This window comes from Mycteria americana, chromosome 3 (assembly GCF_035582795.1).
Source record: "Mycteria americana isolate JAX WOST 10 ecotype Jacksonville Zoo and Gardens chromosome 3, USCA_MyAme_1.0, whole genome shotgun sequence".
Taxonomy (NCBI): Eukaryota; Metazoa; Chordata; class Aves; order Ciconiiformes; family Ciconiidae; genus Mycteria; species Mycteria americana.
Window position 1 is genome coordinate 1,863,280 of NC_134367.1, and position 17,331 is coordinate 1,880,610.

General features: G+C 56.7%; 3 protein-coding genes across 12 annotated transcripts in view; 1 reads left to right on the forward strand and 2 right to left on the reverse strand.

The window, feature by feature from the left end:
- Window positions 1-108: 108 nt before the first annotated feature.
- On the reverse strand, window positions 109-9,076 carry CENPO (centromere protein O). 5 transcript variants are annotated; one of them, XR_012775091.1, is made up of 8 exons: window positions 8,642-8,776; window positions 8,020-8,262; window positions 7,343-7,512; window positions 6,841-6,952; window positions 5,861-6,120; window positions 5,221-5,392; window positions 3,257-3,556; window positions 109-126 (listed from the first exon to the last, which is right to left on the reverse strand). XR_012775091.1 is itself a non-coding variant. In XM_075497632.1 (7 exons), exons 2-7 carry the CDS (start codon window positions 8,048-8,050, stop codon window positions 3,432-3,434), a joined length of 870 nt encoding a protein of 289 aa, XP_075353747.1. In that variant the 5' UTR covers window positions 8,051-8,262; window positions 9,008-9,076; the 3' UTR covers window positions 1,865-3,431. The 5 variants fall into 5 exon arrangements, 3 of the variants coding, with proteins under 3 accessions (XP_075353747.1, XP_075353746.1, XP_075353748.1); XR_012775090.1 differs by lacking the exon at window positions 109-126 and adding an exon at window positions 1,863-2,835; XM_075497632.1 differs by lacking the exons at window positions 109-126; window positions 8,642-8,776 and adding an exon at window positions 9,008-9,076 and having other exon boundaries at window positions 1,865-3,556.
- Window positions 8,825-10,144, forward strand: PTRHD1 (peptidyl-tRNA hydrolase domain containing 1). 2 transcript variants are annotated; one of them, XM_075497634.1, is made up of 2 exons: window positions 8,825-9,046; window positions 9,804-10,144. In XM_075497634.1, the coding sequence occupies exons 1-2, from the start codon at window positions 8,825-8,827 to the stop codon at window positions 9,972-9,974; spliced, it is 393 nt and encodes a 130-aa protein (XP_075353749.1). In that variant the 3' UTR covers window positions 9,975-10,144. The 2 variants fall into 2 exon arrangements, 1 of the variants encoding a protein (XP_075353749.1); XR_012775092.1 differs by lacking the exon at window positions 8,825-9,046 and adding an exon at window positions 9,109-9,632 and having other exon boundaries at window positions 9,804-9,943.
- A 2,555-nt stretch (window positions 10,145-12,699) lies between these two features.
- Window positions 12,700-17,331, reverse strand: part of NCOA1 (nuclear receptor coactivator 1) — a 185,667-nt gene continuing 181,035 nt past the window's right edge. For 2 of the 5 annotated variants that reach the window (XM_075497635.1, XM_075497636.1), the window contains exons 19-22: window positions 16,722-16,896; window positions 15,181-15,364; window positions 14,220-14,309; window positions 12,700-13,082 (exon numbers count right to left, since the gene is read on the reverse strand). In XM_075497635.1, coding sequence (XP_075353750.1) covers window positions 12,915-13,082; window positions 14,220-14,309; window positions 15,181-15,364; window positions 16,722-16,896 — 617 coding nt within the window. In that variant the 3' untranslated portion in view covers window positions 12,700-12,914. Of the gene's footprint in view, window positions 13,083-13,172; window positions 13,230-14,219; window positions 14,310-15,180; window positions 15,365-16,721; window positions 16,897-17,331 lie in introns of all 5 variants that reach the window. The other 3 variants (XM_075497638.1, XM_075497639.1, XM_075497637.1) reach the window with 3 other exon arrangements.

The following is a 17,331-nucleotide window of genomic DNA, read 5'->3' on the forward strand; positions in this document are numbered from 1 at the left end:
GCCGGGAGCGGTAGCTACAAACCGGGAGCATCCGGGGTTTGCTGTTAGTTCGTACCAAGTTCATCCTCGTCACAAACCACCGTAGTTAGGAGATCGGGGAGACGGAGAGCGCGGCGCCGCCTTTGACTCGGGGAAAGAAGAAAAAGGAACCGATATTGTGTATTTCAGATATATAAATATATATAATATAAGAGTACAGATCGACATTTATATTTTTAACTGTGCCCGTTCCCTCCCCGCGGCGGGGCTCGCGCTCACCCAGACGCTGCCCCGCGCACGCTGCGGTCGGCCGCTGTCACTTTGCTGTCGCTTGATGGAAGAGAGGAGCAGGGACCGGCCGAGGAGGGGACTGGCGTGTTAAACCCGGTGCTGCCAGGGCCGGGTGGGAGAAGGCAGGCACCCGCAGAGTGTAACGCCGCCGCTAGTTTCTTGAATAGAAGCAGCTGAATTTCAAAGCCCGATTCTACGCCTGCTTTGTTCTGGGGGGTGTGGATATGGGGAGAAGGGTTTGACCACCCTTACGAGGGGATGTTCGCCCGGCCAGACGCAGCCTCCTGAGCGTTATTTGTACCCTGGGATACGAGCCTGGAGGTGTGATGGGTCTTACGGCCCGGACCTGCCCCTCTCTGTCCCACACAAAGAGGGGATTGTGCCCAAGACCTGGGTTATGCCTGGCTTTGCCACAGCTGCCTCAGTGACAAGCTGCGGCACTTTAGCCTAGCAGTTTAAGTGCCCAGTCCCCACAGATTTCCCCCAAAAGCCTGGCCCAGACCTTCAGGGAGAAAATTAGAAGGGCCAAAGCTGAGCTAGAGCTCAATCTGGTTACTGCCATAAAAGACAACAAAAAATACTTCAAATACATTAGCGGCAAAAGGAGAGCTCAGGAGAATCTCCAGCCCCTAGCAGACGGGGAAGGGAACACAGTGACCAAGGATGAGGAAAAGGCTGAGGTACTTAATGCCTTCTTTGCCTCAGTCTTTAACAGCAGGGCCGACTGTTCTCTGGGTACCCAGCCCCTGGAGTTGGAAGATAGGGACGGGGACCAGAATGGAGCCCCCATAATCCAGGGGGGAATGGTGAGTGACCTGCTGCACCACTTAGACACTCACAAGTCTATGGGGCCTGATGAGATCCACCCGAGAGTGCTGAAGGAGCTGGCAGAGGTGCTCACCAAGCCCCTTTCCATCCTGTAAGGCTCTGCAGAGGGACCTGGACAGGCTGGGTCGATGGGCCCAGGCCAATTGTGTGAGGTTCAACAAGGCCAAGTGCTGGGTCCTGCACTTGGGCCACAGCAACCCCATGCAACGCTGCAGGCTTGGGGAAGAGTGGCTGGAAAGCTGCCTGGTGGAAAAGGACCTGGGGGTGTTGGTTGACAGCCGCCTGAATATGAGCCAGCAGTGTGCCCAGGTGGCCAAGAAGGCCAACAGCATCCTGGCTTGTGTCAGGAATAGCGTGGCCAGCAGGACTGGGGCAGTGATTGTGCCCCTGTACTGGGCACTGGTGAGGCCGCACCTCGAATGCTGTGTTCAGTGTTGGGCCCCTCACTCCCAGAGAGACATGGAGGGGCTGGAGCGTGTCCAGAGAAGGGCAACGGAGCTGGGGAAGGGTCTGGAGCACAAGGCTGATGGGGAGCGGCTGAGGGACCTGGGGTTGTTGAGCCTGGAGAAGAGGAGGCTGAGGGGAGACCTCATCGCTCTCTACAACTGCCTGAAAGGAGGGGGTAGAGAGGTGGGGTCGGTCTCTTCTCCCAGGTCACAAGTGATAGGACGAGAGGAAATGGCCTCAAGTTGTGCCAGGGGAGGGTTAGACTGGAAATTTTACTTCACTGAAAGGGTTGTCCAGCACTGGAACAGGCTGCCCAGGGAAGTGGTGGAGTCCCCATCCCTGGGGGTATTTAAAAGCCGTTTGGATGAGGTGCTCAGGGACATGGTGTAGTGGTGGGCTGGGCAGTGTTAGGTTTATGGTTGGACGCGATGATCTTAAAGGTCTTTTCCAACCTCTACGATTCTGTGATTCACCCCACAGCAAGGTCAGGGCTCTGCCTCCCCTGGCAGGAGCGGTAGGAAGAGGTACCTCAGCAGGAAGGTGTGCAAGGTTAGGGCAGGGACTTACACCTAAGTCTGTCCTCTGCAAACTCACGGCTGCCCTCAGGCACAGATGAGGCACTTTTTCCACTTTCCAAACATTTTTCAGAGAAGAAAATACAGCCACAGAATTAAAAGTGATGTGGGACGACGAAAACGCCTTTTGATGGTGCACAGCTGGCATCAGCAGATATTCTAAAGCCCAGGCCTCTCCAAACACGAGCGAGTGAACGCTCACCCCGCAAGCACGCCACGAGCTGTCAGCTCTTCTAAAGCAGCTTCAGCTGGGAGGCGTCAGCCTCGTGAGCCTTCCTGCGTGAGAAGCTCTGAATACTGGGGGCAGGAATCACTACCTGGAGCTACGACACTCGAAAGCTGGAGGTTACATTGAAAGAGGTTGTCCAGTTCAATCTGGACAAGGAGCTCTAATGATTACAGAGAAAAATTTAAAAAATTATGAAGTGCTTTCCCTGTGCCTTATCACACATGGGACTGGCATAAAAATGAGACAGGAGAAAATACTGTCACTTAAGCCACCTTATATATATTGTCATTTAAACCCCATTCCATTCTACTAAACCACATTATAAGGCTAAAGGAAATCAACAGGTTTTGTTTAAACACCACAATTTCAGTGACGTAGAACTTCTATTAACAAGTTTTTAAAGTACTGTTACAAAACAGCAAGTTTTTAAAGATCTGATCCAGACTTGAAGCACAACGGCAGGACACCAGCAAAGCTGCCCCAGGCCTGAAGGGAAGGAAATAGCACGTGTAAAGCCACTGCTGGTGTGAAATTTTCTGGAAAGTTCAGTGTTCGTGCGTGTGTGTGGGGTTAACACAGCCCACACGAGGGCACGGGCTGCTGCTGGCAATAACTGAACCTCACCTCTGTCCCTCAACCCCTTCCAGCTTCTAACATGAAGTCCTTTCCTGGCTGTAGTAAGCAGGGCACAGATTATTCTGCTTGCTCCCCTCTTTTTGAGGTGCAGTGGATAAGTGCCCAGTGCTGATCCACAGGGCATTGCCCCCAAAGCACCGAGATCTTGAAGTTTTAATATAGTTTCTCATTCCAACCATGAGACGTTTCCTGCAACTGTGGAGTTCTGCGGCACCAACCACAGAGATCAGCACTCGAACAAGCAAGAAGCACAGCGCTGAGGAAAGATTACCTGCAACAACAGACACCCGAAAGCCTCAAGGAAACATCGCTCTCGGGATTCAAACTCCTCGGGGGGGGTTCCCAGCAGCAGTGCTGCAGTCCACGGAAAACATCTGCAGTTCGAGATCACTCCCCACAGGCGGGGGAGCTCGGGGGGGTGCATTGCCGAGGAGAGCCAGGGTGGCTTACGGTGCTCCATCCATGTTTTCTTCAGCGCTGCTGAAGGAGCGGAAGGCTTTATGCAGGGCCACGCGGCGAAACAGGTCCGAGTGAGCTGCTGCCGTCTCTGCTAGAGATGCGGGAGCGTCCGCTGGCAGACAGAAGTGGATGGATCAGTGGGGAAAGGAAAATCATACTGCCAGCATAAAACTATTTGCTTCTCATTCTTCCCTTGTCCCCAGAGAGTTTTTCACTCTCCCTCGCTGTACAGTTTTTCTTCTCATAACCCTTCTCTCTCCTTCCTAACCCCTCATGTCCTGCAGCTCCCCCATGGGATTTGATGGCTGCAGAGAGCACAAGTGCCTTAAGAAACACCCGAAACACCCGCTGCTGAAGGGAGAGGACAGTAACGTGGGAGCCTCAGCCACCTAGTTGCTCTCTCAGCTCAGAAGACACTGAAATTTGTGAGCAATGGCAGAACTTCACCTACAAAGGGACGGCTACTACAAGGAAAGGAGAGGGGGAACTGCTGGTACAGTACACGACTCCTCCTCCAGCCTAACCGCAAGCCAAGGAGCTCGCAGCAGCAGGCCTGAGACCGTGGCTGATGGCAGAGGGAAGAGATGACTAGTCCCAGCCGCTCTGCTCAGAGCTCCATCTAGCTGCACGTTGGTCCACACGCTCCGCAGCCCAGCCGTGAGCGGGACACGGCGTGGCTCGAAACACGGGGAGACAGACGGGCAAATGATTCCTCAGCCCAGTTTGGCATTTATAGTAACCAGTCAGAAAACGGTGCAGATCCAGGATCAAGCCGTGCCACCGCGTTAGGGCTGCACAAGACACTCGGCACTGCGGTCAGCCTTTGCCGTACCAGGAGGAGGGAGCGTTACTGATACAGAGGAGGGGGAGCAGGTGGTGTCAGGGAAAGATTTTCAGGCAGAGATCTTTGTTATGAGTATTTAGATCTTTGTTATGAATATTTCACAGTATCCCTGACCCTTTCAAAGGGGTCATAAAGCTTGCTCCTGCCTCTCTTCTCTCTGCTGTTGCACTGCAGCACATGCCAGCACACCTAATAGTGCAGCAGGGGCAGTTAGGGCCTGGCTGCACAATGCGAGACATCCCGACACCATGCCTCAATTAGTCATTTATCTAATTGCATTGAGAGAGAGAAATTCCTGATGCTGAAAAGATCCTGTCTTATTTGCCTACAAGTAACTCTCACCCTACGGAAAGAGCACAGGGCTGGGTGCCAGGTTTTCAAGGATCGGAAACGACCCCAAGGCCATAAGTCAACTGGAACAAACTAGCACTGTGATTGAGACTGACAGCATCCGAGTTTCCGGCTGCACTTGCTCGCCAGGCTCTCCCACGTGTGCAGAGTGTGCTAGCACAGGCTGGGCTCTATCTGTAAGACTTGTGAAAACAGCATCCTGATCCTGCCAGAACGTACCGGAGTCTGCACTCCGAGTAATTGCAAACTGGGAACGAGCAGCCTGTCCGTCTGAAGTGATCCAAGCTTGCGCTCACACCTTTCCTTCCTCAGCCCCATCATATTTCCCTCCCTCCAGCCACCCCATCTTGCCAGTATCGCAAGGGATCTGTGCTCTTCTGCTAGGGATGAGTTACAACTGCTTCAAGACCCAGCAGCAATCGCATACAACCTCTTCTATAATCTTTTCTCCCTCAGAAATACGACAGCTCGCTCCCTTTAGTCCCCAAACTCGACTAGAAAGAAACCCCATCCGTCTGCAGAACCACCGTACGGTCTGCCCACCCCACCTCCCCCGTCAGACCCCTGCACGGTCCGCTTACGTGTGCAGGAAATGACGACTTCAGTGGGGAGGCTGCAACAGAGATCTCCGTAAAGCAGCCTCACGTTGAACAGAAAGGTCTTCCTTTTACTCAACACGTTGTAATTAAAGACCAGCAAGTTACACAAGGAGTTCCTCTGCAAGGTTCCTTCTATCTGGTCTGAAAAGTGTTCCTGGAGGGACGAAGACAAATTCTGAACCACGAAGCTAGGAAGGGAGTCCATTAGCTCGCTGAGTGCAGTGCCCCCGCCCTCCATACCAGCCTGGCACGCCCATACACTGTACATCCAGCAACCCTCACTTGGGAAAGACTTAAATAAACCAATGCTCATGCACACCCTTAAAGCCATATCCTCCAGCGGCTCTTTACAAGATCACAGCTACTTCAGCTTAGGGACCTCCGCAGTTTGGCAGTAAACGTGAAATGAGCCACCAGACAACATCCAAGTACGTGACGATCGATGAAACAGGCAACTGAGTTTATAGTCACACGATAACGTGTGAAGTTCTAAAAACCAGCACTGTGAGCGCTCCACATAAAGAAAACTGCCAAGATTCCCCCCAGCACTTCAGAGACTCGTAACACTTGGCACATCAAAGGGAGCGGGACGGGTGAACAGCATTGCTGCGGCCGCTGGTACCTGTAACTGGTCTGCCTGGTACCTCCTCCCCGCGTAAGCGTTCAGGTGGTCCGACAGGACAGACAAGAAGCGCCTGATGTCTGTCTGCAAGTACTTCTTGGCGATCTGCCCCAGGGGGATGAAGACGGGGACGGAGTGGCGGTGAATCTGCACTTCTGGCTTGGTGAGCAGGTCCAGGTAGTAGGAATCCAAGTAGGTGCCCTCGTAAGCCGTGCTGATGCAGAAACACACTCCCAGCTTGGTCAGCTTCCCACTGATCCCTTGGGTCCAGAGAGAGGGCTTACTCAGCGCTACCCTAACTCAGCGGCGCAAGGCAGCTTTGCTGGGGCGACACAGACTGCAAGAGGGGCTGCGTCCTCTTACTACGCTAGCTCAGGGAGCTCCCTCAGCCTAAAGACTTGCAAGAGTTCAGGGACACAAAACACAGCAACTTTTTAATAAGGCACCTCTAACGAATTAAAACAGCTTAATGGTAGCTTAAATTCCCAATAACTGAGCGCTCACGGGGGGCTCAGCACACTTGCGTCAAGCAGCACTCACATCCTCGCACTGTCCAGAACACAGAGCAAAGGTGACTGTCGCTGGAAACCAACATTTTTTTTAAAAAGCTCAGGAGCAGATGAAAAGAGAGTGCCGACCTCACAAGCTTGCTTGGAAGACGCAGACCCACTGGATATTTAACTGCCTAATTCCCAAAGATTTCATTCATAAGGTAGTTACGCGTTTTCTAGAATCTAGACCTTAGTTTAAATGATACAGTTCAGTAAATAATAGTTCCTGGAACATCCCAGAGGCCTCCTGTGAAAGGCAGGGAATTACAAGGTTACTGCTCTTCCAGCATTTTCAGACTCTAAAGGCTCCAAGCACAACCGCAGCAATGTTAACTGGGAAGTTACGCTTCACATCAGGCTCTTTTTCCAAAATTTAGCACCGCAGAAATGCAGCCATTGGCAGAAACAATGCAAATCTCGAGACATTACCTGTGAGGTAAAAGACCTGCAGCATGGCCTCAACGCTTCTTATCTTCCACTCTAAAACAGCCTGAGCACTGGGCTGTGCCGGAGCAGATGCGACTCCTTCTTTCCCAAGTTGCTACAAAAGCCAGAAGAGAAGAGAGGTCAGAAATAGCTGACACGAACGCGTCACCTGCAGGGAACACAGTCAGGATACAGAGAAATAACAACCCGGCTCCGAGAAAAGCGAGATGGCATTTCAAGCAGAAGAAGGGAGAAATGAAGCAGAAGAGGGAAGAAAAATTCAAGAAAAGAGTTCAGAAATGGCCACACAACCTTCAAGCAAGTAGGCCCAGTAGTTCTGGACTACTTAGTACTGAAAACAGGGGACACCAGGACTATACATCACTTAAAAAGGGAAAAAAAAAAAATAGTTGACTCTATATGAATAACCTCAGTAAATCCACCCTCTGAGAGCATGAGCACACCAGAGCCCTCTGCCAGATCTCTGCAGCAAGCCCTTTCTCACCCTCTTTTGCTGCAGGTCCACTTTAGCCTGCAGCTCGTCCCTCTGGAGTCTCAGCTCCTCTACTCTCGCTTTCAGCCTGGCCAGCTTCTCTTCTTGCCGCTCTGTTTCCTCTTTCTTCGTGGCTGCCTCACAAGCCCGCGCCTCCAGCATTTCCAGGTGAGCGAACACCCCTGCGAGGAAAAGCACGACACGCTCAAAAACCCAGGCTGTGATTATTAGTGGTCTGCGCTGCGGCACCCAAAACAAAGGAGGTTCAGCGCAGATACGTAAAGAAACCACTTGCGACAGCTTTTCAAAGGGGCGGAGGACAGGCAAACATCTGGCGAAGAGGCTTTTGGGAATTTTAAACAGCAAGGCTGAGTACCAGCAGACCGTAAACGCTGGGGTGCCCCACACCAGCTAGCTAAGCTCCTGAAAAGCAAGTAAGCTAGCAAACACACCAGTCCCTATCCCGAGAGATCTGCAATTCCCCGTTTTACTTCTAAGCCAGTACACAGAGCGGTGAAGTGACTTCTCCGAAGCCCCCCATACCCTAAATTGGCCGAGAGCGACTCAGGGCATGACTTGGCAAGCCAGGGGGTCAATTCTGGCCCCAAGCGCTTTAGGGCTCACTCCTACAGGAGGACACACTTTGCACATGGATGTCGCGCACCCTGCACCCCAGACAGACAGCTCACCACATGGTGAATACGCTTTCCCTTCCTCCATCTTCCCTCGCCACGCTCCTGCAGGGAGGAAGGCAGACCTCAGCCCCCCCCAGCCAGGCTCCGTCCCTTGGGAAGCGGCGACGTGGGGGCAGCGAGAGCTCTTCCTCAGGGGACCTTCCTCTTCCTCCTGCTGCGACAGGACTCCGAGAAGCGCCCAGGGCAGGTCTAGCACCCGGGCTGGCCCCACGCAGGAACAATCCCACGGGCCGATGGCTGAAATGACACGTTATAACCCACCATTTTCCAGAAGCCACCATTTCACACCAGCCCCACAAGGAACACCCACCCCCCCCCACCCCCCGCCCCGGGAGCGCAGGCACGGACAAGATTCACCGGCCTCCGCCAGCAGGACGAGCCCAGACAGCCGCCACCGCCGCGGGGAGGAGACGGGGAGGCACCCGGGGTGCCGGGGCTCGCCCCACACGGCCGGGCCGGGCCCCCGCCGAGGGGGACAGGGACAAGGGGGGAGCTGGGCCGCCGGGGGGTTGGCGGCCTCCGCACCAGGGCTCTGAGGGGGCCCCGCCGAGGGGCTGGGGCGCGGGCGGCCGGGCCCCCCCGCCGGCCCAGTTCACCCAACGGCTCCCGCACTCACCACAGCAACCGGCGCTCAAACCGCGCGCCTCAGCGCCGCCGGAAGAACGTCACCTCCCCCGACGCCATTTCCCTCCCCTCCCCCTTTGCCGTACAACAAAATGGCGGCGGAGCTACCGCCTCCCGGGCGCCCGGCACGCGCAGCCGCGCCTCCCGGCAGCCCGTGCGGCGCCCGTACGGCAAGATGGCGGCGCCCGGTGCGGCGGCGGCGGCGGCGGCGGCGGGGCTGGTGCAGTACGTGGTGCTGCGCGGGGACCTGCGCCGGCCGCCGCGGCCCTGGCCGCTGGGCGCGGTGGTAGCGCAGGGCTGCCACGCCGCCCTGGCCGCCGCGCATGCGCACCGGCAGCACCCCGACACCCGCGCCTACCTGGAGTCGGGCGGCGCCATGCGCACCGTGGTGCTGGAGGTGCGCGGGGCACGCCGGGAGCCGCGGGGCACGCCGGGAGCGCCGCGCTCTGTAAGGGGGGGGGGGGCGGCCATTTTGGGGCGGGCCCGGCGGAGGCCTGAGGGGACGGTGAGGGGCTGCCGGGGGCGGTGGCGGTGGCTCTGTGAGGGCACCCCGGTCCCAGCCGTGACTCGCCTTCCGCCGGGCCTGCCCTCACGCTCCCGGGTGCTCCTCCCGTCTGTCTCACCCGGGGAGTGGACCGCGGCCTGGGCTTCGGAAGCGCCGCCTGCCCCCGTTCCCTGCGGCTGCGAGGCCTCCGGTGCCGGAGGCGCCGTCACTCGCAATGAGGCCCCGTTGGTAACCGCCCAGGGCCGCAGCGTGAGGGGGGGCTCAGGGCACCGCTCGTGGGGCAGCCTCTGTGCGAACGTGGGGTCGGGCAGAGCCGTTTGCCTCAGGCACGCTGAGCCTGGTCAAGCTTTCCAGGGAGAAAACCCCGCATTTTGGAAGGTTTACAGCCTGTGTTGGCCCACAACCCCCAGCTCCTACCGCCAGGGCTTGCAGAGGCCGGCGGCGCAGTCGGGGCCTGCAAAAACAAAATGCCTTTTGGGTAAGATAGAAAGTACGGGGATTGCCCATGGTAATATCTGCATGCAGGCAGCTGGCCGCCTCGCTGTGCTGGCCACCGTCCTCAGCGTCAGCTCTCTTGCTTTGCCTCTTCCCTGGGTGCCCAGCACCGCCCCGCACCCCGGCCCTCACAGCGGACTTTCTCTCTCCCCAGGCACCGGACGAAGCCGCCCTGACGGTGCTGGCAGAGACCCTGAAGCAGCACGGCATCGACCACGAAGTGTGGACTGAGCAGCCTGAGAACGTGGCCACCTGCCTGGCGCTCAGGCCCTACCCGAAGGACCAAGTGCACCAGCACCTGAAGAAATTCAAATTGCTGAAGTGACCGCAACCGGGCACGGGTGAGCCGAGCTCACCCCCGGGCACGCGCCGGGAGGAAAGCTGCCGTGTCTCGGAGCTCAGCGGCCCGTAGTCTTCTCCTTGCGTGGTGATAGCAGTTACGCAGCGTGAAACGGCTCTTTGGTGGGGAGGATTAAATGTTCCTCTGCGCAGAAAGTGGCTGCGTGTTGTATTAATCTGCTGTCTGCGTGCAGTTGGCGTCCTCGTAGGTCGTCCCGCTGCCAGCGCAGGCAAACTTTTAGGTTCTGCCACACTTGAAATGTCTCTTGCTGCTTTTTAGGGGTGACTTTTCCCTTGGGCAGCCCTTCGAGCTTCCCCGTCTGTGCGTCCGTCCATCCCGACGGCTGCTTTCCCCGTGCCTGAGCTCCACAAACGGGGCCTGGCTGCCGGCACGGCTGTCCAGCGGCTCTGCCTCTCCGCACGGATTTGGCGCTGGTTCCGCTGCCGGCATGGCCGTGCTCCTGGCACCTCTCCCACCTCCGCCCCTCGCTCCGTGGCTGCGGAGCCACGCCGGATGGCTTTTTTCCTCCCGCGCCAGCCGGGCCGATTTGTCCGTGACGTTAATTCGCACCGAACCGCGCGATGAAACCCTGCCGGGAGCCACGCGAACAGCAGACGGCAGCATCGGCCGGCGAGCTGGGACTCGCTGCAGACCTTGTCCTGCTGCGTTTGGCCTCGTTTACAGTAAAAAATGTTTGAAATGAGCCACTTGGTTAAAAAAAAAAGTGCGTCGTCAGCTAGAAGTGCGTGTGCCCCACCTCTCCCCATCCAGGTCGTGCTGTTAACGCCACGGGCACCCCCTTCCCTGCCAATTTCCCCTTTTCCAGAGCTGAAGGTGAGCGCAGAGCCGCTCTTCGTGGCCTTGAATCCAGGGCTCGAGGCAGGAGCCGTGCGCCGTTTCTCTCGGTTGGGGAAACGCGGTTGGGGAACACCCGAGCCCCGAAACCCCGCGTGGGCCCTGCTGCGGGGGGGGCTGCCGCTGCTGCGGCGGGGCAGGATCCGGCGCGGGGCGAGCCGCAGGCCGAGGCTCTGAGTTTAAACCTGCCCCCCCCCGAGCCGTTCTCGCAGCCTGCCGGACCCCCGGCTTTAATAAACGACCCGGTGTTGCCACGGGGAGCAGAGCCGCGGCGCGGGGTCCGCTCCCCTCTGCCCGGTGCCCGCCATCTGCGCCGCGCTCCAGCGGTAAATCCGGTGACTAACAACCGCACGCGCGATACATGTATTTTCTCTACGACGCTTTGGGATTTAAGACGCCGGTTTTGCCACCAAACTCTGCGCACCGGCTCATTTCCAGCTTCCCCAGCGTGACAAACCGTGGTGACAGAGGGGCTCCTGGTGAGCGGACGGCGGGACCCCCGGCTGCCCACTCCTCCTGCCCCGGCAAACGGCCCCGGCACCGCTCCGGCATCCCCGTCGGCACAGAAACAACGAAACGTTAGCTGGCAACTCCGGTTCTCTTTTTTTTTTTTTGTTGGTTGGTTGGTTGGTTTTTTGTCATCTTTAACTCTTGCAAATGTCAATCAACAAAGCTACACGTTTTTGGTTTTTTTTTTCCACACACCAGCGCGATTTTGAGAGAGGGAAAAAAATAAAAACAACCCCCTGTAGCTGCCCTCCCCCCCATAAAAGTCAGCAGTGAATATTAAAAGCGACCCCCAACTAAAAGAGAAGAAAACAAATTTATACAGAGCTCAGAGCTATTTACAGTGACAGGCTTGAGGGGAAAAAAAATAAGCTATCTCCCAACAGAGAATTCCATTATTATTATTATTATTTTATTATTATTATTTTAAATAGTTTAAGCTACCTCAGCTGTTAAACACAATCAAAGCAGAAAGAACCGACTGCTTAATTTTATTTAATATTTAATCAGAAAATTTTATCTACAATAATTGACAGGCCCCTCCCCCCATCCTTCCCCCTAAAAATTATTGCAGTTTTTTCCCCAAACTGTTCTTTTTTTGTCTTTTTTTTTTTTGTCTTTTTTTTCTTTTTTTTTCCTCCTCCTGTTGTAATATACACATTGTAGCCCCCCCTCCCCGTTTCGCTCGGAGGCCTGAAACCAGCATAAAACATGGAAAAAATGGTGGGTCAAAATATTCTGGTTTGGTTTTTTTTTTTTTTTTCTTTTTTTTCTTTCTTTAAAACCGACAAACTCACGATTGCTAGAAAAAGCTGATTGTACGCACAAGCGGGCTGGGGCGGAGGGGAGAGAAGGGGTTTTGTTTTAAGCGTGAATAAAAAACCGGCTTTTCCCGCAGAAGTCCAGCGCCGATCCCCTTCCGTGCCCCGCGCCGAGACGTGATCAGTGACAGATCCAGCTGAAACTGAGATTGCTCTTCCTCCTCCTCCTCCTCCTCCTCCTGCCGCCGCCGCAGTCCTCCAGCTGCCTTCTCCCCCTCCCCGCCTCCCCGAGAAACCTTCCTCCAGATTAAGAAGCCAGCAAAATGATTACAAAAATAAGAATCATCTGTAATTTTGGCTCGAGAAACTGACTGTCCCGCCTCGTTGCTTTGCCGACATCCAATGCTTTTTAGAAAAAAAAAAAAAAAAAAAAAAAAAGAAACGAAACGAAAAAAGGGAAAAAAAAGGGGGAATAAAAAAAGGGGGAAAAAGGGGAAAAAAGGGGGGGGAGGGGGAAAAAAGGAGAAAAAAGGCAAGGAAAGGGGGGGGAAGGGAAAAAAGGGGGAGGGGAAGGGGGGGAAAAAAGGGGGAAAAAAAGGGGGGGGAAAAACCGGGAAAAAAAGGGGGGGTAAACCCCCACCCCCCCAATAAAACAATCCCCCCCCCCTTTCTGCTCCAAACACTACGAGCTGAAGAATGGCTGCGGGTTGAGATATCAAAAATCTCAGAAAAATATATAATATATATATTTATATATCTCTGTACGTCTTCTTATTTAAATTTCACATTCCTCGAAAAGCGATTATTCAGTCAGTAGCTGCTGAAGAAGGCTCTTCTGCTGGCCCGGCGGCGGCGGTGGCCCGGCGGCGTTTTTCGGGGTGCCCAAGGGAGCCGGCGGGTTGAGGTAGGGATCTCCTACCAAATTCACTGTACACTGTACGTCGGCAAAGACCTGAACCTGTTGTACCTGCTGGGACACAAAAGAGAAGAGGGGATTTAGCGGGGCCGGGGCAGGGGCTGGCGGCGGCGGATCTGGGTACTACGTGAAGTGGAAACTCACTAGAGACTTCCTCTAGTCTGGAGCCACCCCAGAGAAGAACTCTTCTGTCTTCTTGTCCTACAAAAAGAAAACCGCTGCAACTCATTCGGCTCTGCGAGGTTCATAACGTTGCTCATCCAAAAAAAAAAAAAAAAAAAAAAAAGGGGGGGGAAAAAACGGATTTGAGGGGGGGAAAAAAAAAAACCACCCAAAAAACCCCCCAGCCTGGCATCCCCTGGCGGAAGGGGAGCCGCGGCGTGGCGGCCGTGCCACGACGTGGGGTGGCATTGGTGGTGAGTGAGGTCCAGCGCGGCTGTTTGATCAAAATTAAGAGCTTTGGTGTGTCTCGGCGGCGCTGCCGGCGCGTCCCTACGGGCTCTGCGAAACCAAGGCTGCGCCAGGGGGAAGGGGGAGGTGACGCCGTGACGCCGGCGGGTGTTGGATAAGATGGGGATGAACGGGATGGTCCCCGGGAGCCGGAGGCATCGGTGCCGGCGGGCGGCTGGGCAGGCTTTGGTGGTGCTCGGTGCTGCTCAGAGGGACAGGCGGCGTCCGGCAGCGCTGCCTGCAGGGACGGACGCTGCCCCCGGAGCCTCCCCCATCCAAATTTCCTCTCTCCGCCGTGCTTTAATGTGGTGGCCTGGCTGCACCGCGGCGGTGCAGGGGCCGTCGGCCGCTCCGGTGATGGCCGAGCCTAGGAAAGAAGCCCTCCCAGGTGACAGCAAGCCGGGGAGAGGGGTGTTTAGCACCAACACTCATTTACTTTTCCAGCTCGGCCGCGGCGTCACTGCTCTTCCACGCCAGCAAGGAGGCTGAAAAGGCTCACGGCAGCAGCGTGAGCTTTGATGCAAAGAGGGTTTGTGAGCGGCACCGACGTCCCCGAGGGCTGGCCGTCACCCAACGCTGGCGGGACCGTGGTGGCTTCAACCCGACCCTACCAACTGGGGCTGGCCCCAGTGGAAACCAAGCGTGCCGAGCCGGTACAACCGGGGACGTTCAGCCTTTACGGGGAGGAACCCGTCAAACTCCTCCGGGTACCTGAGATGTGCTTAGCAGTTTCTTACTGACCTGCGCCCCATCTGCTTCTGTTTTCAAAAGGTCAGTGGAGGAAAGCTGGTTGCAGTAAAGGCCCGCGGGTCTCAGCGCTGGGTCATTTACCTGTCAAAAGCAAGATCCAGGCTCAGCCGGGGCTCCTGGACACGGGAGGGGCACTTGCCGCCCTCTCGAGCTGAGTTTGGGGGGGACAGAGGGGTTGCGGATGGGGCACAGCAGGGCGACCACGCTGCCCACATCCTCTGGGGGCTGTGGGGGTCTGGGGGGATCGGCAAGGGGCCCTGTTTCGCCTTTCTCCCCACCTTTGCCCCGGGCTGCTGCCGGCTCGGGGGGCATCTCTCCCCCAGGGAGCACGAAGTGCCCCCCAAGTGCTCGGCAAGAGGGGTAAAAGCCACCGGCTCAGCCCGTGCACCACGGCCGGCTCCAGGAAGGGACCAGCCTCCTTCCTCACCGAGCCCTGCGGCTTTTCCCCGGGGAGGCTGCAAGCCCTGGCTCGCAACGCTCCCATGCAAAACCAACGAGCCAAGCGTGTCCTCCAGGAGCTTAACGGCGCTGAGACAAACCCCGGCAGCTAAAAAAGTTGGAGGCATCTTGCTCTGGCCCAGGGATGATCTCGCCAAAGGGCTGGGACTGCAGAAAGGTCCTGTATCCAACCGTTCCCATTCCCTGTTTCCCACCCCCAGCTTTCACGGCTCCCGGGGGATGCACGGCTACAAACGGACCCGCTGCCAGCCCACTGCGAGGGCTGGAGGTCCCAGAGATGCTCGGCACGTCCCTGCACCCCCCAAGGACACACGGGGGACATCCTGGGACATCAGTGGCCTTGGGCTCCAGCACAGCGGCGATGCCAGCTGAGGCAGCCAGACCTTTGTCGCTTCCCCCTTTGGACACCGGTACCCCCGGGGCCAGAGAAGCGAACGCTGAACCCCAGGGAGCTGGCTGACCATCCGGGGAGCAGGGACGGTGCGGGACTGACCTGCTCCGAGCACATGGAGTTCATCCCGGGCATCTGCAGCGAGTTCATCTGCATCTGTCCGGCCATGGGGTTCATGTTCTGGACGTTGGTGTTTCCTCCCGCCATGGAGACGGTGATGCTCATGTTGTTGTACATGCCCTGCTGAGCAGGCGCCGGCTGGCTCTGCCCCGCTTGGCTGAATACGCTGAGAGAGAGACAAAAGCATTACCCGGGCGTACGCGGCAGCGGGAGGCACCTCGAGGTGTGTGCCGAGGCCCTGGGGTGGCCCGAGCCGCGACGGCAGCCGGCCTGCCTCTCGGTGAACGCCGAGACCGCCCGCGGCAGAGAGCCAGCGGAGCGGGTGGGAGCCCCGCCGGTCCCTGGGGACAGCGGGAGGGACAGGGAGGTATTAGAGGTGCTGCCTGCAGCAAGGCTTAACCAACGTGGAGGCTGGGAGGAAAGGAGGTGGCCGCTGCGGAGGCGTCCGCCCTGCGCTCCTGCTGTAGCAGGAGGCTCCTCGGTGTGACGGGGTAGAGCAGGAGAACCACCGGTGCCAAGAGAGGGATCGTTACCCTGGATTAAGGGTCGGTCAGATGCAAAGCCCTGGTCTATGTGACACCAAGCTCTCCCCTTCATGCTCCTTCCACAAATGAGACAAATTTGTGCCTCCTCTCTTCCCAAGACCTGCTCTGCTCCAGGATCTGCTCTCGTGTCCAAGGTTTCACCGAAGCACAGGCTAACTGGCTCATGAGAACACCCTGCTCCAGTTCCTGCCCCATCCCTCAGCTACGCTCTTCCATCCAATATGGCACCGGCCTTCATCCCATGGGCAAACACAAGGCACCTCCTCGACACCCGACCATCCCCACTTCTGCTCCAGGCAGGAGGACAGCTCTCCATCGCAAGGCAAGGCGAAGCATCCCACCTCCAACAGAGCTCCCATCTCATCCCACCCAGCCCAGTAACCTCCTACTCCGTGCTCCTGCTGAGCTACCTGCACAGAGCCAAGAGCCAAAGCAAGGCCTCCCCCAGGTGAGTTTTTGGTTTGGTTCCCCCCCCCCCCCATTTCTGGAGATTGAAGCTCAAACCCGACTCGTGCAAAAAAAGGCAGTGAGTCTGGTGACTCTTCCCATTCGCTTCCCTGCGTCAGAGCTGGACACACCTCAAGAGGGTCACGCAGTGACCTGGGACTGCTGCTCTTGACTCCATTTATTGTCATGTTTCCTAAGCCCACTTTCATGAGACGTAATTAAGCCACTCGTTTAATTACAAGCCAAAGACCTGCTTCATGTCTTACTCAACACACATGCTCATTCATTTAAATGCTGTGGGCTTCTGGCTGCCTCCGAGGCGAGGACGAGGAGAGGGCTGATGGTGTCTTCTGGAGGATGTCATGGTAGGAGGACACGGCCTGAGCTCAGCACACGTCCTCAGCCAGGTGTCACCTACAGCCACCTCCACCCCTGCCAACACCCTACCAGGGGACCACCGCCTTGGTGTCACCTTGCTGCCTTCTCTCTGTGCCACCCGTGTGCTCCAGGTTATCCCCGCCATGATCTTACTTGCTATTCCCCATGGCTCCTTGCTGCCAGGTCTTCATGTCAGGCGACTGGTAGCCCGGTGTTGGCGGAGCCGGCTGCAGCATGGGGCTTTGCGAAGGAGGGAGCTGGGGTGACATCAAGGGGCTGCTGGGGCTGAGCGACGGGGCAAAGGCGGGCTCGCTTTGCTGACCCATGCCTGGGGAAGGACAGACAGCGTCAGCGGTGCCCAGAGCCCCGCCAGCAGCCCCAGTTCCCTCCTCCTCCCTTGCAACCGCTGGCATCGAACCATCATCGAACTATTATCCTTGACTTTTGGTGTCAGGGTCTCTGGTTTTCATTTTGAGCAGCTGTATTGCTCAAATGTGAATATTCCAGGGATGAAGGAGCAGGGACACCCCCCCCCCAAGTGGTTTCCATCAGCAGGTGTTCCTTTTTAGCATCGCACCTGGCTGGAAAATAGCCAGGATAATGATGAGATGATGCCAAAAAAGGTTCCTGCGGGGCTACTGCAGCCACACCGCCGTTTTCTCTGCTCATCAGTGATGTCCACCTTGCTGAGACCCTGCGCTGATGCTCCAAAGTGAAGACCTTCAAGACAGTGCCCGTCTGCACGCAACTCTGCGCCGGCTCA